General features: G+C 45.8%; 1 protein-coding gene across 1 annotated transcript in view; it reads left to right on the top strand.

Annotated features, from left to right (window-relative positions):
• Epg5 (ectopic P-granules autophagy protein 5 homolog) overlaps positions 1-22,486 on the top strand; it is a 92,839-nt gene that overhangs the window by 54,457 nt on the left and 15,896 nt on the right. Inside the window, exons 26-35 of the mRNA XM_021214342.2 lie at positions 1,196-1,367; positions 2,935-3,097; positions 13,541-13,683; positions 14,808-14,964; positions 16,634-16,828; positions 17,929-18,142; positions 18,657-18,805; positions 19,567-19,768; positions 20,279-20,351; positions 21,813-21,919. Of these exons, the coding sequence (XP_021070001.1) occupies positions 1,196-1,367; positions 2,935-3,097; positions 13,541-13,683; positions 14,808-14,964; positions 16,634-16,828; positions 17,929-18,142; positions 18,657-18,805; positions 19,567-19,768; positions 20,279-20,351; positions 21,813-21,919 (1,575 nt within the window). The remainder of the gene's footprint in view (positions 1-1,195; positions 1,368-2,934; positions 3,098-13,540; positions 13,684-14,807; positions 14,965-16,633; positions 16,829-17,928; positions 18,143-18,656; positions 18,806-19,566; positions 19,769-20,278; positions 20,352-21,812; positions 21,920-22,486) is intronic.

Genomic DNA, 22,486 nt, shown 5'->3' on the forward strand with positions numbered 1-22,486 from the left:
GCTCTTAAACCACTAGATTCTAAATTCTGTGTGTGTTGTGGGGGCAGGAGTGTGCTTATCTGCATGTGTGTTAGTGCTCATGCAGACATGTGGAAGCAGAGTGTAATTCTTTATGCACTTTGCCCTTTGAAACAAGTCTCCTGTTGACCTGGAGCTCAATGAATGGACTAGGATGTCTTCAAGTCCCAGGGGGTCCAGTGGCCTCTGTCTTGCCATCCCTGGACTACACATGTGAGCCACTGTAAGACAGTGGGCCATGCCAGGAAACTTGGTAAGGCCACCTGAGGACGGTAGGTGCTTCACCTACTCCCAACCAGCTTCCTGGCCTGGAGCGTGTGAGCCCAACTCCCACACAAAGGACATAAACACTGGTCACTTAGCACAGAACACAGAGCTCTCCATGCTAATGAGGGATCTGAATTATCTAGATGGGCCCTGAGGGTTTAGCCAGTAAGCTTCCCTTTCCTTCCCGACATTCCTTTCTGCAAAAGGTGCTTAATCTGGTCCACCAGAGGAAGTGGCATCCATCTCCTACAACCAATAAACAATATGTACAAATAAGGACTATCTCTCATCAAGGACCACCACGGGGGGGGGGCATTTGATTTCCTGTAGTGACTGAATGCCTGGAACTTAGGGAACCCCAGCTTTGGCCTCAGCCTGCATTGTTTCCCACCCACGCTGGGGTCCCCATCTTAGGTTGTGTTTTCCTATCTCTTGAGAGGTGTATCAACCTTTGGCACAAGCCGCCCTTGGTACAAGCCGCCCATCACCCGATGGTGGCATTGGGTAAAATGCAACCTAGTGCTTTGTGTTTAGTCTGCCTGAACAGAGTTCACACACCCAATGGTGAGAGGGAACTCAGACCCACAAGCCACTGGGCATAGTCCTTTCTTTTTATCTTTGTTCTTGGTATTGGACTAATAATTTTTGCATAACCAGCAGTTGGTAGACTGATGTATCTCTTCAGCTACGTTCCTGATTACCTACCTCCTAGTAGCCTATTATTGGGCTTGTGGGATTTATTTAGAACTCAAAAGAACCACACATTTAACCATCCATTTAAATGCCTTTTGATTAAGGAACCATTCTGAAAGTCTCTACCATTCTTTTCAGAATTAACCGACCAGGGCTTTGTCTACTTAGTGTATTACCACCCTTTGGTATCCATGACTAAGTATGGCTTTCCTTTCAGCAAAAGCAAGGGTTCTAAGTAACTTAGAGAAGCACGAGGCTCCGCACCCTCCTCTTCTTCTGCATCCCGTGAGGCCTCCTGTGCCACTCATTCCCTCTGCTGTGCTGTTGACACAGAAGGACAGCACCCAGCTCATGTGCACAGATCTGAATCTGCTGCAGCAGCAGGCCAGGTAAGATGTGAGACCTTGAGAACTGTACTTCTGCCCCTTGCTTTGTCAGCCGCGATGACGCGGGTGTGGGCTGCCTTCCTCAACAGTGCTCTCGCCGCTGCACTTGTCCAGGTAGTTTACTTGGCTACATGTGTGTTTCTGCATGTGGGTGTGAACACAGGAACCCAAGCCCCACAAAGGCCAGAGGGGTTGGATTCCCTGGAGCTTGAATTAAAGGCAGTTTTGCGCCACCTCAATTGGGAACTGAGCGTGGGACCTACGGAAGTGCAGTTGTAGGCTGTGATTTAAGCATGAAAGCTTGATCTATTCCTGTCCTAGCTCCCAAGTAATTGACTAAAGATCCATTAAGTTTATTAACATGCTTTAAGCACTATGCCTGGGCAGATTGTCATCTCTTGCAGCCCTTGAAGCTGTCTACTTCCCAGCCACAGTCCCCTGGGGCTTGCAGTTGAAGTCTCATTCTGACTTGCACTGCTCCGTGTGTGTCCTCATGACAAGTTCCCTGGTGACCTGCTCATCCCAACTCTCCTAGCCCTTCTGCCTCATGGCTACCTGTCCCTTCTCCTGGTCTTTCTCTTTCTCCTCTCTCTCCTCATGGGACCCCTGGCTGGAAAACCAGTCTTCTATCTCCTCTGTCTAGTTGTAGGTTGGTCAGCTCTTCATTACCAATCATGATAATTGGGGTGCATTCTTAACACAACGTTGACACAGGAGACATTGACACAGGGGATGGTTCAATGATCATGACAGTGCTAGTGTCCGGACTGTAACCCGATCTCTGGGCACAGAAATCGGCAATTAAATGTACAGTGCCCAGAAGCATCCTCCATCCTGCGGTGTGTGCGCTTACTGAGCCATCTCTCCAGTCCCTGCGTCAGGTCCTTCAGTTTCATGCTATATGGTACTCCTACGCAGTCAGTCTCACATACTTCCTGTGGGGGTTTTCTGAGGTCAGTAGTTCTGGCTAAGATATTTTATGCTTCCTCTCAGAACACTGATCCTGGGAAGGTGGTGTTAGAGGGAGGCAGCATGAAGCTCACATTCCTGCGTCAGCGCTCTGCTCTTCTCCCTGTGTTTAGAAAATTGACATTGACACTCGGTCAAAAGCAGGAGAGTCATTTGTTGGGAGTTCATGGTACAATCAGAAGAGCCAACGGTTTAAAGTTTGGTTCTCGACTACAGTCTTGAGGAGTATACATGGTGGACAAGACTGTTTTATTAACAAACAAGCTTAGCTTTATAAATTTCCTGTGAGTCATTTATTTTGTTGACAGTTTTCTCTGGCTACATTTGATTCAGGCATTTGATGCTTGTATGTTGTACACATACATGAGTATTTGTCTGCTAATATATTACTGTCATGCTGTGTTCCACGTGTGCATGGCTAGTAATGGGATATTGAACTACAAGTCACAGAAGGTTGTGAGCTGCCATGTGGATGCTGAGTATTGATGTCGAGTATTGAGCCTAGGTTCTCTAGAAGGCCAGCCTCAGCTATTGAGAGCTGACCCCCTCTCTAGCCCCAACCTCCTGGTCCCTTTTAACATAATGTGGGGTTACTTTTCAGGAGTGCCACTCTGCGGGAGTCGCAGCAGGTTGCCTTGGATGGCGAGCTGTTGGAGACCATGCCCAAACAGTACATTAACCGGGAAGAGCAGGCCACCCTGCATCTGGAGTGCAGAGGCAGCAGTGGCAAGAAGTGCCAAGGAGCAGCAGTTGTAACGGTCCAGGTGAGGCTCTTCCGTCTCTCCATGACTTAGAGAAGTTTAATTGAGTCCCTTGTATTGGCATATTGCTGAAAAAGTTCCAAAGAAGAACATGTGACCCGTGTCAGAAACAGTTTTAGAGTTTTATGGAAAATGAAAATACACAGAGAGCACACTAGATTGTCCTCAATTTCCCAAGCTAACAAAAAGGCATATTTGTGTACAAATGTAGCTCCAGGCACATTCTGTGGCAGATGTGTCCTACAGGAGAATACTTAGTGAGGAGCTCCAAAAGGAGGAAAGCCATTTGGAAAGTCCCTGGGTGTTTAAGTTGTACCTCCTATGGTTTTGGTGATGGCACTTTGGGGACAGTTAGAAGACACAGTGGAGTGGATTTCGGAGTTGCTGTTGAGGTCCAGTGTAGATGGGTTAGTCTCAGGTGTTCTGTGGAGTAGTGGTCAGGGTTCACAGGGGGAGGTTGTCGCCAGTGACTACAGGGCTGAGGCTGATGGTAGTTACGGGGACCAGTGAGGGAGCAGTTGGGCAGAGCTTGCTCACACATACATGAAATATGTATCAATCTGTTTAAAAAATTCAACTCCCTGTCACTGTTACACCAGCGGTGTAGACAGAAGTTGTTTCTGAGATATTTTTAGTCCAGAGTGGGAACTGAGCCTAGGCTAGCCTGTAAAGCACTTCACTTCACACCAAGCTCTGTGTAAACACTTCACACATCTTATTTGATCCTCACAACAATGCAGGGAGATGTGTCTTTTGTTACCTTCATTTCCATATAGGGGTGTACCTCACCCCTCTGCAGCATTGTCTGAGCTGGTGAGGGGCATTTGGAGAAAGGAGTGCTTGCTGCCTGACTACACTGGCATAAAATACTTTTTGTTAGCTTTAAGAGATGAGTCATTTATTCACTAACTGTCTTTTAGAAATCTCCACCCCTTCCTTTTTAAATCCACATGGAATGGTTCTAGTTTTTTCTATATTAATTTCCATAGAACACTGCTTCCTCTAAAATACCTCTCCTTAAATAATCTGTTAGACTTCTGTGTTTTCCAATCCCTTGAGATTTATTTCAGATTTTTTTGTTCATAGTTGTATGCATTGAACGTAAAAGGATTGACTCCTGAGTCAGGATGACTTCAGGCTATGTTCTCAGGTTGTGTTGAATCACGTCAGACCCCTGAACACCGCTGTCTCTGAGCAGGTGCTTCTAAAAGCCAGTTTCCTTCAGTGACTTTCCCCTTAGTTACCAAGGCTGAAGACCAGGTAGAGGGGTCACGTTAGAGAGGTCACTTGCTAAGCTGGGAAGCTGGGAGAAAGCCTGGTACCCTGGGCAGAGCTAGAACTGGGCAGGGGGAAGTTGAGATGCATCTGCTCACAGTAAGAGGGACATGGTTTATTACGAAGCTCGGGGCTTTGGTTTCTGGTGTTTTGTTTGTTTGTTTTGTCATTTGGTGATAGAGCTTCTGTGTACAGCTCTGGCTGTAGAAGGCTGGCCTTGGGCACAGAGGTCCTCCTGCCTCTCCTTCCCAGTGCTGAGATGTAAGGGTCAGGCCTCTTACTCTGGCCTGTGAAAAGCCAGGGTCTGGCCGTGGACGGTCGCACCAGGCAGAGCAGGTTGTAGCATAGAGCCAGCACTGACTCGTCTCTTTCTCATAGTGTTGTATGTGTGAACTCCTTAATTGAAATTTCTTTTAGAACCTGGTGTTTTATTAATTTTGAGACAAAAAGGACTGTCTTGTGAAAATCTTTCAAAGTAACTTTCTGCCAGAGGGAGGTCGGAAAGATGATAGATTGTGCACATACATAGTATTTGTGCCTTCCTCTCTCACAAGAATGGCAGTTGCTAATGTTACTTAATAAAGGAGGGCAAGAGGGCTCACTAGAGAGAAGACAGGTGGGGGTGACGGGAGGCATTCTGAGGGAGCAGGCATAGTGGGGAATGCCTATAACCTCTGCACACCAGAGGCTGAGGCCACATGAGCTGTGTCACCAGAGAAAAGAGACACAAGAAAGGAAACAGGACAGAGGCATTTCTTTTATGAATTTGAAAGAGTCGCTGTCTGTGGCCATAATTTCATTAGAAATATTCCTGTTCTTGTAAAGCAAGTTTGAGTTTTCTGCTGGTCACACTCGTTTGTCCAGTGCTCTGACTGTAGTTCAGTTTGGGAAAACCCAGGAGTGGAGAATTGCCTCCAATTGCAAATTTGCTTGAAAATGCAGATGTGCCAGTGGAGTCATACATGCAGAGAGCAGGCAACTTGTAGTCTGAGATGGGAAGAGAATTTGACGGCCACTCCTAATTGTCTCTGCATAGTACTTCCTGGTCGATTTTTTTAGGAATTGAAGATAAAATTATTTTCACGGTATACTTACTTATTAACAGCTAAGAGCAAGGTAGAATAAAAGGGAAACTCAACAACCAAGAGGTTTGGGCTCAGCCATGGATGCACTTCCTAGTTTCACATCTAGATGTCTATCTGCCTACTTAATTTTCAGGTCCCACATTAATCTCATTTCTACCCTCCAGATCTCTCCATCCTACAGTCCCTCCTCCCTGCTCTGTCCAGTCCCTCCTCCCTGCTCTCTGCAGTCCCTCCTCCCAGCTCTGTCCAGTCCCTTCTCTCTGCTCTGTGTAGTCCCTCCTCCCTGCGCTCTGCAGTCCCTCCTCCTTACTCTCTGCAGTCCCTCCTCTGTCCTGCTCTCCAGAGGAGAGTCTAGCCTTGTCATTTCTCTCACATACTGCAGCCCACTCTTGCTTACCACCTAGTTCCTTTCCACATCTATTGCTTTGGCCTGTGGAGCCGATTTAAAGTGACTCCCTTCTCTCTGTGTTTGATGCTGCTTACCCAGTAGCTTACCAGTGTTGGTCTGAGCTATCATGCCAGGCTTCCTGCCGACAACACTCTCATGTGGCTCCATTCTTCCACCATCCATCTCTCTAGTCTCAGTTCTGACCACACTTTCAGGCTTTAAACACATAGCTCTCCAGGTCTACAGCCCTTCATGGCCTGTTTTGAATGTTTTTTTATAGAGCAAGGGATTCCATTTTGAAAACTCTTGCCCCCTTCTTAAGCAGTCTGGTGTTAGCCACTTAGCTCTATCCACGCTGTGTGATACACCTGGTCACACTGTTGCTCACAGCCCTGCTTCTTCTGTCCCCACACATGCCTTTCTTAGCCTTCACACTTGCTTCTGCAACTTGCATGAGAGATCTTTTCTGGTCAGATTAACAAGCCCTACCTTTCTTGTACTTAGTGTGTTGTAGTCGCCTGTTGCTTTTCCTCTGCCAGGCAGAATTCTATGGGAACACTTTCCTTGCTCATGTGTATATCATCTATCCATACCATCTAGGGCACCTTCTAGTGTAGGCTGATGCCTGGAATAGATCAGCGGAAGCCGTTGGCACACACTCGTCAGACCCTGTCAGTGATGCTGTGTGTGTCATGACCTCTGTGGCTGTCAGCAGGTTTTGAGTCACATGAGCTCAGTGACGTGTCTTAGTGTCTGTGTTGCCAGTGCTTCACAGTCAGCATGTGTGATTACAGCCTTCACAGCACCTTCCCTAGCTTGTGAGGGAGCCTTGCAGAGAGTGTTTGGCTATGTGAGGTGAACGTTGAGGCTTTCCTTACTGAGTTGCACTCGTTCTTTGCTTATGGTTATTTTTGGCCCATTAGGCATTTTAATGCGTCAGGTACAGTTCCCACTGATGCTTTCTCTTGAACGTAGGTCTCCCTTCCTGAAGAGCAGAAGGGATGTTGCATGTGTGCTAGCACTGCCTTTCCCAGCCTGCTGGGGGCCTAGATGTCCTTCGTGTACTGTAGAGTTCTCTGAGACACTTTTCTTACAGTATCTCACTTCATTTGTACGGACTGAGAGTGAGTTACTAACAGACTTTCCAGGTAACACAGATATGTCATTCAGTTAGAAATTATCATGCATCCATCAAAAGTCAATTTTCAGTGTTGTTATTAATATTATTACTATTGTGGTGTTGCTGCGGATTGAACCCAGAACCTTATATATGTGGGGAAATGCTTCATCACTGTCTCAATCCTCATCACCACCTTTTTTCAGGACTTGTGTTTTCACATTCAGTCCTGCCAAGCCATTCGTTTTGCTGTAGCTGCATTAACTCTATTTCTGAAGACAAGCAATCTGTCATTATAGAATCAATGATCTTAATTGAGCATTTTGTTTTAGATCAGTTTCTAAACATTAGTTTCATGGAAAAGTCATTTTACAGTTCAAAATTTTCAAATGTATTTTTAAATAGTCCATTTACAAAGATTTTGTATTCATTTTCTTGCTTAATAAAAATTTCCTGGATTTTTCCAGCTGTCAGCAAGTCTTTGAAATTGTGTAGTTTATTTGGAGTTTACAGGGAGGAACGTGTCTCTTCTGTGGTCCGCAGGCCTGGCAGCAGCCTTTCAGCGTTCTATGATCCTCCCTGAGGAAGTGGAGTGATGTACTTTTGTTGTTGGTTAGTATTGAAGGACATATTTGCTAGACACAGGATTGATTTATTCTCAAGTGAACAATTTTCCACTCTTAGAAATAAAAGGTGGAAAGACCCACCGAGGGCCTCGCGCTTCTGTAAAACTGTGGGAAAGGACATGTTTGTCAACTTTTCTTTGTTTTACTAAAATTACTGAAGTGGAGGGCTCCCACCATGCTGCTTTGACTCCTTTTCTTCAGTGCCTTGGTATCATGAGCTGGGGTCCTTTAGTTCTTCTTACGTCTGTCCTTAGTGGTGGAACGCGCGAAGACTAATGCAACATTGGTGAGGTTTACATAACAAAGTTATGAAAGGGAAAATAGTTTTGCTTGAAGATGTGCTGTGGGGAACAGACAGGACCAGTGCTCATTAAGACTTTGAATGTAGCATTCATGAGGGCTTCATTTAAACACATTGATAAAGTATAGCAACAGAATTTACACGGGGTATATAGTCATTGCTGCGGCAGCTGCAGACTGGTTCTGGGTAGGTGGATATGGAGAAGGTTTAAATGCCACTGCTCCCCGTGGGAGTGAGGAAGCTCTGAGAGAGAAGGGTTTAACTTCCACTGCTGTGCTCACAGGGTAGGCTCAGCCTTAACACTGGCCTGTCCACCAGGTCTCTCCAGGCCTCTGCCCTGACCTGTTGACTGTATTCTTCTGTCCCGGCTCCTGAAATTTGTCTGAAACCTTTTCCTTTCTGCTCACCTGTCCCTCCTCAACTCCAGCAGCCAGGAGAACACTAGGTGCATTTCTCACTTTCCTTTTACCACGCCCTTCCTCTTCCCTAGTGGAGATTTAATAGGAGAAGGCACAGAAGGAGCTTTGCTGTCCCGGCTGCCTACTGTAGCACGCGTTCAGTGGCTGTGTGCTCAGTGCTGGTTCCCGTTGGGCCATCCGGCTGGATGGCAGCATGCACAGCTTCCAGCCAGCTCAGTGCTTGTCCCCTTGGTGAGAGAACTGGAAGGGCTGAGCTAGGGTCGGATTCTCTTGCACGTGGTTGCCAGTAGGAATTCCAACTATAGTGATAATCCTTTTCATTAACAGTGAAGAGGCCTTTGAATATTAGCCTTTACAACTCTGTCATCCTGAGCATGACTGTGCTTAAGGGCTGACACCAAGGGAACATTCATAGGTCTCAGTCTTCCTTGTTTCTTGGGTGTTTTCATTCATTCTGTGACAGATATGAAAATCTAGAGGCACCAATCACTTTACAGTTGGGGTACTTACAATTTTTCATTTCCACCACTGAAGTAATGAACTCTGTAGGGGCATACACACGTGAAATGTAGAATAAAAGAATACAGCATGGTTGGGATGATGGCTTAGTGGGGACAGCATTTACTGTGCACTCTTGGGGAGTCAGATGCCCAGCACCCGTGTTAATGCAAGGCAGATGCCATAGCCTGACCTGTTCACAGTGCTTCGGAGGCAGTCACAGGGACTCCCTGGAGCGAGGTGGCTAGCAGGATTAGCCCAATTGCACGTTTTAGGTTCAAGTGAGAGAACTTATCTCAATATATGGAGAGTGATCTAGGAAGACACCAACCATCAGACTCTTGTGTCTACATGCATTTGCCCTTGTATCTGTGTATGCTTGTGCACACACATGTACACATGACTTTTACATGCTGTGAATATATATATATATATATATATATATATATATATATATATATCATGCATACCATGTACATACAGACATGGCAAACAAAGTAATAATCATTTAAAGAGGAGCACAGCATATTCAGTGATGAGATATGCTATGCATCTGTGGTGACCTTCTGGTCTAGTAACTGTTGTCTTGGAGTTGGGCCCAGGGTACCCAGTTTGGAGCATTTCCTGAAGATTTTTTGCTATCAGCACTTGTGACACAGAATTCTTCTAGTTAAAAGCCACTGACACCAACCAGGAAGCAACCTCCTGTCTATCTTTGTGGTGCATCCTGGGCCTAGGATATCCTATGCATCTATTCATATCCTAAGAAGAATTCCAAACATGCACAGACAAAACCACGGTCAGTTAGAGGAAGGCTGTGTGAGCAACTATTGTGGTAGGGAAGACACAAGCTTTTAAAAGGATAGACTTTTGACAGATTGTTTTCATGAAGCTCCATTAATTCTTATTTTTCACATTGTCTTAGTTAGGGTTTTACTGCTGTGAACAGGCACCATGACCAAGGCATCTCTTATAAGGACAAAATTTAATTGGGGCTGGCTTACAGGTTCAGAGGTTCAATCCAATATCATCAAGGAGGGAACATGGCAGCATCCAGGCAGGAATGGTACAGGAGGAGCTGTGAGTTCTACATCTTCATCTGAAGGCTGCTAGCAGAATACTGACTTTCAGGCAGCTAGAATGATGTCTTAAAGCTGACACGCACAGTGATGCACCTGCTCCAACAAGGTCACGTCTACCCCAACAGGGCCACACCTTCTAATAGTGCCACTCCCTGGGGCAATCATGTATACACCATCACACACATGTTTCCTAAGAGGCCAGAACAACTTATCAGGAACTAGTCAGTTGGCTGGTTGTTCTTTCTTTGACATGCAATTAATTGGGTTCATCCCTCTCCCCTACCATATTGTTTTAGATAAGTTGTGAAAATAAAACAGATATCTTCTCTGCGAACTAGCCTCCTTTTCCAGTGCCCCTTGCCTACCACCAACCAAGAGATTCAAAGAAAAAGATGTGCAGGACAGAGACATGGAAACATCCCGACTGTAGCTTAGAGTTCTGGGGATCTCAAACCTGGGTGTAGAGGGTAGCCATCAGTCTACAGGATCAGTGTCAGTGTCTGTGAATGCACTGCAGGGGAGCCAGGCGTGCAATAGGTGGGCAGGATATAGCTGATGGTCAGTGCTGGTCACAGGGACAGAAAATGAAATGAACAGTGAAGAAAGGCAAAAAGATGTCCCCAAATGAGGGGGCAGAGGAGTGAGGAGGGCAGTGTCAGGATGGGGAGAATGGAGCCCCCACAGTGCCACCTTTCTGTGTGGGTGTAGGGGACACCAGAGGATAGAAGGCTGCTGAGCTGCTGGAAGGGGAAGGGCACCTGGCACTAGGGAGAGGTAGACGAGGGTGATCTGACAGTGCCACGGGTAGAGAGCAGAGAACCAGGCAGGAGGGAAGAGAGACTTGAGACTGCAAGGCTGGTCCTCAAGGACTATCTCAAGTGAGGAAAAATGCCCAACTCCCTAGATTCTTGGGACCAGGGTGAACTCTAGAGGGCCATAAGCAGAGTGTCACTTGGAGCTGACATGCCCTTGGGGAAGGCTGGTTGGCTTGCTATATTGGGCATCACCCTGCTCTGCATGGGGCTAGAATGCCCTGTGGCCAGTCTGTCGAACAGCTCACTTGTCTGCAGAGTCTGTCTGGCTCTAAGGCCTTGCTGTCCCTCAGCCCCAGCAGAGCCAGCTGAGGATTTACTTGTGGTGTTCTCTCTATCAGGGGACTCTGGCTGCTCGTCTAGCCCAGGGTAAGAGGACAGCACCCGGTGCCTCAGTACTCAGGAGCTCGCGTAGTTGTTACTGGGCTTGTGGCCATGCTTTGACAACCTGCTGGCTAGGGCTGGCCTTGGCTGGATCCTGTCAAAGCTGCAACTGTGCTTGTTGTTATCGTAAGTCAGATCCTTATCTCTTGGTGCAATGGCCTATGTTTGAAAACTCTGGTGGCTTATTTCTCGCAGTTGTTGTGTGTGCCTTGATCTTCGAGAGTCAAGCGTGGAAGGACGTCTTGGGAGGCCTTTTGCCTGCTGCTCCTGCTCCAGGCAATGGGAATGCAGAGGCAATGCCCTGGGCTGTGGGGGCTGGGCTGCTTTATCTTGCAGTGCTGGCAGCCCAACTGTCTTGCTTTCTGCAAGCAATGGCATCTTGACATTCTTACTGGACACTGTGGTAGAGACCTTGTAGACGCTGCTGTCTGGGTGTCCGTCAGGAGTGTGGTGGCTGAAAATGAAGGTGCAGGTTGTTACCAATCACTTAGGATGTGGCACTACTGGTATCATAGGCAAGGTTGCCAGGGAGGGAGCTGCATTTACAGGGCACTGACAGTGGCAGCTTGTGCTCTTCCCAGCAGTGCAAGGCCTTGGTGTGCTGGAGGATGATGATGATGCAGCCTGCCACAGTTCCCCCAGCTCACTCATGGTACCTATGTTAAGGTCTCTAGTGCTTGTCTTGCAGCATGAGGACCTGAATTCAAACCCTAGAACCAAATGAAGCCCAGCATGGTCTGTTTGGTTATAAACTTGCTGTGTAGTCAAGGATGACATGAGCTGATCCTGGGATTACAGATGTGCACCACTATGCCCAGTTTATACAGTGCTGGAAGTTTTGTCTCTCCTAGGCAAATCATGGTATTATAATCCCTAGCCCCCTTCTCTTAAAGATCACCAACTCCCTTGTGTGTTAATCACACACACACACACACACACACACACACCCCTTAACCCTTTGTTTTTCCCATCTAGAACATAGACAAAGCAAAATTTCAGGCTACATGTGTGCTTGCATAAAGAGGAAGATACAGATGCTATAGCAAAACATCTGTCATTTTAAACAAAAATACACACAATTATAAAGCAACAAAATAAGATACAATATAGGAAAGTGGGGGAGTAAGTGGGGCAGTGGACACTGCTGTGAGTGGCGTGAGAGTGCAGGTGTGAAGCAGCTGGTGAGGACTTGTGTGTAATTCTCAGTTCCTGGGACAAAGTCAAGCACTTAAAGGATGCGCATGGATGTGAGAGTCAGCCAGAACTGTCATAGAGCAGCCGAGAGTGCCAGGGAGGTGATGATGACAGAAACAGTTATTACCTTTAAGTGTATCTAGTTCCTTTGTATGCGCATGATATGAGGACAACCTCAAGTGACATCCCCCGTGCTCTTTTGAGACAGGATCTCTCACTGGCTGGTGCTTACCAAGTTAAGCTTCCTGGGAGGACTCCGGATCTGTGTGTGCAAACCACCATGCTGCTCTTGGGCACTAGGGTTTGCACCCAGGTCCTCACTGCATGGCAAGCAGGTCACTACCCGGGGCATCTCCCCAGACTGCCAGTGGATCCAGTCCTTTAAAGAGGCTCCAGGCCTGGGGACAGGCTGTTAATTAATTGCAACACGATGCCTGTGGTTAACTGTATCCAGGAGAGCATGTTGATTCTGGACTGTGTGAGACTCTGACCTGTCACAGACCTCTGTCCCAACACTCTCCTCTATCCAGAGAGAGAAAAGAAAGAGAGACACAGAGAGAAGAGAGAGACAGAGAGAGAAAAGAAGAAAAGAAAGAAAAAGGAAAGGCCTCAGCGAGGGAATATATTATATGCTGGTTCTGTGTTTGATGGGATTTGAACAAATGAAACATAAGAAAATAGGATTTGTTTTGTCAAATATTCTTAACCATTGATAAGTTATTCATTACCATATCAAGTTATAAGCAACTAGATAGACACAAGCTTTGGTATTTTTGTAAGAAAATGCATTTAAGCTAGGTGTGGTGGCACATGTGTGAAGTCCAAGCACTTGGGAGGTAGAGGCAAGAGAATCAGGAATTCAAGGTCTGCCTGGGCTAAATAGTGAGTTTTAGTCCCACCAGTGTTATGCGAGATCTTCTACAACACACACATGATAATAGAAAAATTATATTTAATCTCAATTTGATTCTACATAAAAAATGAATTCTTTAATAGTTCCCCTGTTCTATGTGATGGGGATTGAACGTAGAGCCCTGTGTATTAGGCAAGTGCTCGTATCACCGAGAGCTACATTTTTATCCCTCACCCTCACTTTAAGACTGGTTGTGGTAGATCACACCTCTAACCCTGGCACTTGGGAGGCTGAGGCAGCAGGATTGTTGTGAGTTTTCGGCTAGCCTGGGCTATAAGACTATTTCAAAAAAAAAAAAACAAAAACAAACAATAATAAGAGAAAGTCTGCTGATCCCTTGAATTGTTGTTAGTTTGAAGGCGTGAACAAGAATGAAGCAGTGAGCCAGCAGATCCAGGTTCTGCAGAAAGAAGTGCGGCAGCTCCAAGCAGAAGCTGCTCAGCCCCCTGCTCTGAGTGTTGTGGAGGCTGCTGTGCATGCAGAAAACCTGATCACGTGAGTCCTGTGGCTGCCACTTCAAAGCTGGCTTTGCTGTGGACGGTAATCATGCATGTTACCTTCCCCTTCCCTGCCTCACTCGGCCCTGTCTGGCTAGCTCTCTGTTTTCACAAATGGTTTTACCGGAGGATAGCCATCTGTCTCTCATAAGGCTGTGATGTATAGCTCCAACAACAGATGTGACTATTTGTGATGCTTGCTTTATGGCCCACAAACATAAGTTTGCAAACCCTTGCACTGTAAGACGATCCTGGGCATTGGAACTCAGTGATGGGGGTTTACCCTTCAGTTTAGCCCATAGTCATCCTCTCCCGGAAGGTGACTGTTGTCAACACAGATTATAAAAAATAAAGCTCACCACCACTGCTTACAGGGATAAGGGCTCTCTAACTTGCATGTGACCATTGTGATTTTCTCTGAGAGCTCCTGGCATATATTTGCCTTTCCTAAAGCCAGCTGGACAAAGTGATCTTAATTGAACATTATTCTACTTTTCGGGAAGCCACGGATCCCTTCAGCAATGGGAATGGTGTGTGGAGGGCATTGAAGCCCCCCCCCCCCCTGTAGGGAGCTTGGGAAGGATTAGATCAGGTTAGCCACAGGTTGGTAGTTTTATCTCTGGGAAGGTATTACAAAGCATGAACAATAAAAGAATATCTTAGGAAAAAATTTAGAGGCATTTGTTTTATGTGTATGAGTGGTTTTCCTGCATGTTTGTACCACTCATGTGCCTGGTGTTCATCTCACCCTCAGGCATATTTTAGATTTGAAAATATGGAGAGATCAACATACTTGTGTTTTAAAATATACAAAATTAAGTAGCTAAATTCCATACAGTATATGAAAACTTTAAAAAAATGCCAAAATGTTAATTGTTCTTATAATAACAGTTGACTTTTATTTTCTCTAGGGAAGTATAAAAGCATTGCTGTGTCTCTAAAGTGAATTCTTAGGTAATTGATAGATACACATTTACCACATGTAATATTTTTAAGGTGCTATTTGCATAGGACTCTAGAGACTCCTACAGATACTGCCTGAGGAGCATAGGAAATCAAAGAGACATTTGAGAATATGGATCCTTTACTGCAGACAAACATTGTGCGCATGTTTTCCCACAGGGCCTTAGTGAACACTTACAAGTTACAGCCTACACCTGGAGTTCAGAAAATTGGCATTGGCCTTTTTTTCACTGTTGTGGACCATGTCAGCGATGAGACCCAACGCCATCCTCCTACAAGGCAGTTCTTCACTTCATGCATCGAGATCTTGGGACAGGTAAGGCTGGTCCCAGTTGTTGGTCATGTGTGGGCAGTCAGTGAATTCCCACAGTATCTTGACTACCTACAATCAGAAGCCTCTTGAGAACTGCTGGCTTCCTTGGATGTCAGTAGAATTTTTGGCATAGAATGTTGCTTCTTCTACAAGAGAGAATAAGTTATTCATATTTGAAAGGCTAGGGAGACATTAGATTTTGGCATAGATTGTTGGTATTATTAACATTACATTGTTAAAGTTTCTTTATCATGTGCAAAATAGTTTCCAATTAATTTTTAAAGTTTGTCCTCCCTCTGAATCTGTATAGTTGATACCATTCCCATCATATTTCTTGAAAATGATCAAGTCGAATGAGTCTTAGGATCCCAAGTTCAAGGCCTGCCTAAGGCTACAGAATATGTTCAAGTTCAACCTGGACAACTTAGTAAGACATTGCCTCAAAAAAGTTATGGGTCAACAAACAAAACCCAAAAAAAGGTAGGGGTCACAGGTCAGTGGTGAGAGACTTAAGTCCAGTCCCCAGTATTGCTATTTAAAACATTTCAAAATTTGTATTGCTTGTGTATGTGTGTGTGTACGCGTGCGCGCGCGTGCATGGAGGCTATAGCTTGATCACTTCCTGACTTGAGACAAGTTCTGTCACTGACTCTCAAGTTAGGCTGGTCACCTTGTGATTTCATTTCTCCACCCCCAGCCTCTGTCAGTCTCAGGCGCACACATGTAGCTGCTGCATTTGGCACTTCCTGTGGATGCTGGGATTAGACACAGGTCCTCAGGCCTGCGCAGCCTGCATTCCTCTCCCAAGCTGTTTCTCCAGCTCGCTGCAGCTCAAGTTCTTTCTAATTATGTGCCTTTTGATGTGCTTATTGGCTGTGTGTGTGTGTGTGTGTGTGTGTGTGTGTGTGTGTGTGTATGTGTGTATGTGAGAGTATATGAGTATGCGGGTGTGTGAGTGTGTATATGTGTGTGTATGTGAGTGTGTATGTATCTGTGAGAGTGTGTATGTGAGTGTGTGTGTATGTGAGTATGTATGTATCTGTGAGAGTGTGTGAGTGTGTGTGTATATGTGAGTGAGTATGTGAGTGTGTGGGTATGTGACTGTGGTGTGTGTGTGCTGGTTATTTTCCTTTGTACATTTTTTTTGGTTCTGATTGTAAGAGTTCTTTGGATGACTTTTAGCTAGTGCTTAGAAAGCAATATATTTTTCTAGTTCAGTTTTCTTTCATTTTATGATTCTTTTGTCTCACTGAAGTTAAAATTTTAATATAACCATACCATGAGTCCTGCCTATTGTTACTTTTGTTGTGATCAACATTAGCAAAACCTTCCTAACCCCGTGCTGCTTAGAGAGTCGCTTAGATTCTAGTGCATTTTAGCCTTTGAGCCACATTAATTTATTATTTTTATTATTATTATTATTATTATTAAGACAGGGTCTCACTTTTTAGCTCTGTATAGCAATGAACTCCCTATGTAGACCAGGCTGTTCTCAAACTCACAGAGATCCCCCTGCCTCTGCTTCCCTACTGCTAGGATTAAAGGTACATTATTTGTGATATCTTTTTATTTTATATTTTTGTTTATAAAAAATTATTTCACCTTACTTAGTACCCTTGAAGATAAGAGGAAAGGGAAAATTGAGCGACCACTCCTCTTTTATTTCGCCCAGGTGTTTATTAGCGGCACTACATCAGAGTGCAGGAAGTTGCTTCAGACCATCCTGAAGAACAGGCGACTCTGCTCTCTGCTGTCTCCTTTCTTCACGCCCAATGCAGCGCCCGCCGAGTTCATCCAGCTGTATGAGAGAGTGGTGACATGTCTGCGTGAGGACAACAGCGACGTGATCTTCATGTTGCTCACCAAGGTGCTCCCTCATGGTCGCCTGGGCAGCATCAGAAACGGCTGTCACCTCCGGGGCCACAGAGCCACGGAGATTGGTCATGAGTCCCATACACACTGCATGCCTTTACAGCCTCCCATCCGAGGGAAGGACATGGCTGTACTGTATAGACAGTCTTATTGCACGTAGTGTGACTCCCCAAAGAATCACATCCCAGGCTTTCTTTAAAAACTTAACACAGTCATGAAATATTCCTAAATAGGAGTTTAATAATCTTTTTAAACTTACTTATCTTGAATCTGTAACTATGTTGTTTGATCTGTGAGTTATAATGTGTCAGACTCTCATGGTTTAAATAAGCCCAGTCTAAGCGAGCTTCCCTTGTCCTCATTTTGAATAGCAGACTAGGAGAGCACACAGTGACTTAAGTAGTGGAGACTGTCAGCTCTGCCTCAGCTCTGCGTCCGTGATGCTGAGGAAGCGGTGGGACTCTGGCACTTCTTAGGGCTAAGAGACTGATGGCCGTCCATAGAAGAGGCGAATATGTTTTATAGTACGGAAAATTGGGAGATTCCAGCAGTCTGAAGTTTTATAAGCTTAGGTAGGTAGCTGTGTCAGCAGAACCATGGCTGCTAAATAAGCTCTTAGTGCTGCTTGGCTCTGATGCCATGTGAGGGACCAGGCCTCAGAGGGACTGTCTGGGAAGAAAGTGTAGAATTCCACAAACAGAGTGGAGTTGTCCATCCACAGTGAGTTGGTGGTCAGTGGAGGGTTTCTGTTCTGTTCTTGTTTTGTCTTGTTTGCAGTGCTAGGCGTCAAACCTAGGGCTGTGAACATTCAAGGTGAGGGTTGGGCTTCTGGTCTCGGCCTTACCCCACCCTAGTCAGGTTTGACGCTGAGGAGTTTGAGGCTCTAATGACTTTTCCTCTGAGCTCAGGGAATGAATGAGTGGGATGACGGCATCATGGTGCCCGTCGTTCCTCCCCATGCTCACCGTAGCTGCTGTGTAGTAGACAGGTGCTGCTAGGCCGTCTTTGGTTTTAAAATTTGCACAGACCTCTCTGCTGCATCTAATTTTCTAACATAAATAAAATAAATGACTTCTTGTTTCTGTTTCTTTTTAGTTCGATATTCAGCAATGGTTAAACAGCACTAAACCCCCTCTGTCTGACCGCACCAGGCTCCTGGAGTCCATTCACTTGGCACTCACTGCCTGGGGCCTTGAACCAGAGGAAGATATTCTGATGCCATTTAATCTTTTCTGCAAGCACTGGACTCACCTCCTACTCTACCAGTTCCCTGACCAGTACAGTGACGTCCTCAGGCTGCTGGTGCAGAGTAAGTGTCTTCATGTGGTCATGATGGAGAAGACCTCAGCGAGCGGTAGATAGCACATTGACCGCTCCACGGGTGCCATCTAAACATGTTAAGATGAGGCCAGAGGAATGGCTCAGAGGTAGGGCTTGCCACTCAAGCCTGATGACCAGAGTTCAGTTCCTAGGAACCGTGGTGAAAGGAGACTTGCACAAACACATGTGTACACACACACACACACACACACACACTCACATTAATCAAATGTCTCAGTCACTGTAGGAGGGTGGACTCACCCCGCCCTCACCTTCCAGTTCAGTGGCCTCAGTGGCGCTCACTCCACTTAAGTCACTTTTGTTGTCTCTTTACTTTGGTCTTCTTATACCACAGATCCCTAAAAGTTTGGTTTGGACCATCATCGTCATCATCATCACCGTCACCACCACCACCACCACCACTTTGTAAAGTCCCCCCTTTTTTTGATTCAAGTTGTAAATGTGATTTGGGAAAAACAGACCTGCTGTCTCTCTTTGTCTAGGCTCTGCAGAGCAGCTGCTGAGTCCCGAGTGCTGGAAAGCCACTTTGAGAGCCCTGGGCTGCTATGCCCCGAGCAGCCAGCAGGGGGCGGCGTCTGTGGAGAGCTCTGGGCTTCACAGTGCCTCGGGTGTTCTCCTGTCAGACAAGCAGGTGTGTAGCTTTTGCTCTGACAGTTGTGCATGCTTTTCCATTTCCCTTGCTGTGAAGTTTTAAACAATTGGAACACATTTAAAAGCTGGTGTTTTTGTTTTGTTCGTTTTGTGTGTGTTTTGTAAGAGCTCCATGGTTTTCTTTCACTTTTGCTTCCTCTGTCCCTTGTCTGGACTGCTTTTCTCTTGTGCTCCTGCATGTAGTTCTATCCCTATCTAAACAGAGCAACGCTAGCATTCCCCCTGAAGAAACCTTCTGTCCCACCTCACAGGGTCCCACAGAGCCTTCATTTTATCGGCTTTATCTGTGGTGGCTTCACATAAGAAGGTAATTTAAGGCAGGTGCGGTGGCACACACCGCTGCAGTTGTAGACCAGGAGGCTCAGGCCTTTTGAGTTTGAGACCAGTCTGGCTTGCCTCTGAGACCTCATCACCCAAACCAAAGAAGTGAACAAAAATGTCAAAAATAAGGAAAATGGGAGAATTTATTTGAAGTACAAGTTCCATTGCTTTAGGGTTTTAAACCTACTTTTTTTTTCCCTGTCTTTTTGTAGTTCTGTCAAAAACCTAAGTTCCCTTCGCAGTCTGTCACGGCACTGTGCTGTAAAGGCTTGAGGGCCTGGCCCAGGGGTGGGTGCTTTCCTGCTGTTCATGGGGTTCTCAGGTTCATCTCCAGCAACAGAAAGAAGAAAGGGAGTGGGGGAGGAGCGCCACACTCCAGCAGGCACTCAGTGAGCAGGTTTGGTCGGCCATCTCTTTTAGGTGACGGAGACGGTGCAGTGGCTTTCTGACTTCTTTTATAAGTTGCGGCTATCCAAGTTGGACTTTAAAAGCTTTGGATTATTCTCAAAGTGGAGTCCTTACATGGCTGACGTGAAGACATTTCTGGGATACCTTGTGAAAAGGCTGACTGACTTAGAAATAGCCTCCTTGGCCCAGGACCCAACTGCCAGCAGCAAAGAAGGTAGTGTGCGTTCAGGGGATGGAGAAGCGCTGCCTTCTGTAGAAGGGGTCGGAAGTAGATGTGTCAAGGGATTCTTCTCAAATGTCAGATGAAGCAGGATATGTGTACAGGTGTAAGGCCACATACCCCTCACACCTACAGTAGCTCACAGTGAATAGAGGACGCCTGCTGTAGCTTGTCTGGGCCCCACCTTGGTGGGGTGGGGGTATGGTGCAAAGAGGTGTGTATCTGTCGTCCATCCCTCTTCCCCTAGTCATCTTTATGTTCTGAATAGAAGGCATTTATCTTGGAAAATGTGCATTATAAAATTATCTATGTGTTATGAAAATTAAACTCAGTTCATTATAACAAGTGAAGAGAGAAGCATGCATGGTTGTACTAACTGTACAGTTCTATATCAGCAAAGGCTAGCACAGACCGGGAGGAGAGGGTCTCCCAGACGTTTAGGGTAAGGTGTGACAGATGGCCAGTGTGAGCACCTTACTGTCTGCCATGCTTGTGCTGTTTCAGTGCTGAGGTCCCTGCACGCGCACATCATCCAGCTTTTTAAGCCCTGGATCCTGGTTTTAGAGGACACCGAAAGGTAAAGGGTTTCTCATGTATGCATGAGAATTTATTTACTTGAAGTTCTAATGATACTTAATGTAGGTCATGATGATTTCACAGATTGAATTTTAATATAGTGGCATTTAAATTGATAAATAAAGTCAAGACATTTTAATTTATATAATTATTCATTTGGGTAATTAGTGATGTTATCTTAATATTCATTTTGGAACAAAGTGAAACACTAATTTCCAGTTTTCCACAGTAAGGAAGTTGAATGTGTTTGTATACTTAAAAAATGTTCTTTTTTTTTCTCTATAAAGTAGCTTTATAAATCTCAGCATTGGTCTCAGCATTTTCTGTGAACTTAGCTATTTTTGGAATTAAGTAATATGTCAAATTAATGGGTTGGGAATGAATCCTTAGTCATGTAACTCTGCAGTTAAATAAAAGCATTGCTTCACAAGTGTGTAAATATAGAGAGCTATAAAGACGCTATCTGGTGCTGCGGGCAACTGTTCTATAAACTTATCAAATAAGCTAGATGAACCTAGGTCTATAGAAATTACAGCAGGGCAAATGCCGTGTTTATAAAGTGTCCTTTGAAACATTAATGTCTTACTCAAGTCTCCTAGCTGGTTCATGATTGCCAAAGCGGGGCCCGACTTCAGGTCTTTGTGTCCAGGTTCTGGTGTTACCCAGGAGCACATGAGGGAAAACCTGGGCTCTGGATCTTTGCTTTTCCTGGAAGACGGTCTTTGAATACTTCGTTAGCTTCAGAATTGTATAGGGACTGGCTTCATAATAGGTTTGACAATTTGTTAATTTCTACAAATTAATGGAGCTTATTGATACTGAACTTTATAGATGAGAGGCAGAGTTTCATATAAAGGATTTCTTTGTGAGTGCTGGATGGCTCAGTAGTTAAGAATGCTTGCTTCTCTTGCAGAAGACTGGAGTTCAGTTCTTAACACCTATGTCAGGTGGCTCACAGACACCTGTCACTCCAGCACCAGGGAGCCTGATGCCCTCTTTTTGTTCAAATATGTGTGCACACATATGCTTGGAGGCATACACACAAACACAGGAAAAACGGTTTTCGGTTACCTCTTGTGGTAAATTTAAGTCATTTGTTTGTTAACATGAATTTTATTTCACTTTTGTTCATGCTCTGAGTAGAAGTAAATTATTGTTGGTGTGGCAAAAAGGCACTTGCCTTCGAGCTTGAAGCCCTAGGTTTAATCCCTAGAGCTCATATGTAGAAGGAGAGAACCCACAAGCTGTTGTGTCCTCCATGAGCACACTTGTGGGTGTTGGTGGTGCTGGCACAGAGGGAGAGGGAGAAGCAGCTAGCGGCTGCCTTGTGCTCTGCCTTTGCCTCTGAGGACCTGGAGCTTTGAAGGGCTCCATAGCTAGAGCCTTGGACAACTACTGGTCCGAGACCTAACGCTGTCCTGTGCAGTTTCATTTCTGAGCATGTTTTTCTTTTCCTGTGCAGTAGCCACCAGCGACATTACCCATGGCTGGAGAGTGACACCGCGGTGGCCTCCAGCATCGTGCAGCTCTTCACTGACTGCGTGGGCTCACTGCACGCGAGTTTTAAAGGTAGGAAGGTGTCATGGGTGCCTACTTCCAGTGCCTTCCTCTTCACTGTCGCTGGAAGACAAAGAAGCAGACAGGAGACAGGCCTCTGCTGCAGTCTTTTAGGAGAGGTTTCCGAGTTCCACAGATACTCCGTTGACTATTGCATACTCCCAGTTGTACTCTAGGACGTCCTCGCTGGTTTCCATAACAACAGGACTAATTGGTACTCTAACCCCGTAAGATGTGGAGGTTCTTTTCCTTGCTGTCTCCCACTTCCCTCTCTTCCTTCTTCGTGTGCCCACACGCTTACCTTCTATAGATTTGTGGAGGTCTGTGTTGACTATCTGCCTCTGTCATTTTCTACTTTTTGTTTATAAGACAGGGACCCTGACTGAAGCTGTCTGTGTTGGTTGGACTGTCTGGCTAGCCAGCTGCACAGGCGGCTGGGAGCAGCTCTTCAGCTCTGGGTCGCAGACCCACGCTGCTCTCTGCTCCCTTTCTGTGGTGGTGTGAGTCCCAGCTCAGGCCCACGCTGCCCTCAGCCCCCTTTCTGTGGTGGTGTGAGTCTCAGCTCAGGCCCACGCTGCC

The sequence above is a fragment of the Mus pahari genome, chromosome 15 (genome assembly GCF_900095145.1).
Source record: "Mus pahari chromosome 15, PAHARI_EIJ_v1.1, whole genome shotgun sequence".
NCBI lineage: Eukaryota > Metazoa > Chordata > Mammalia > Rodentia > Muridae > Mus > Mus pahari.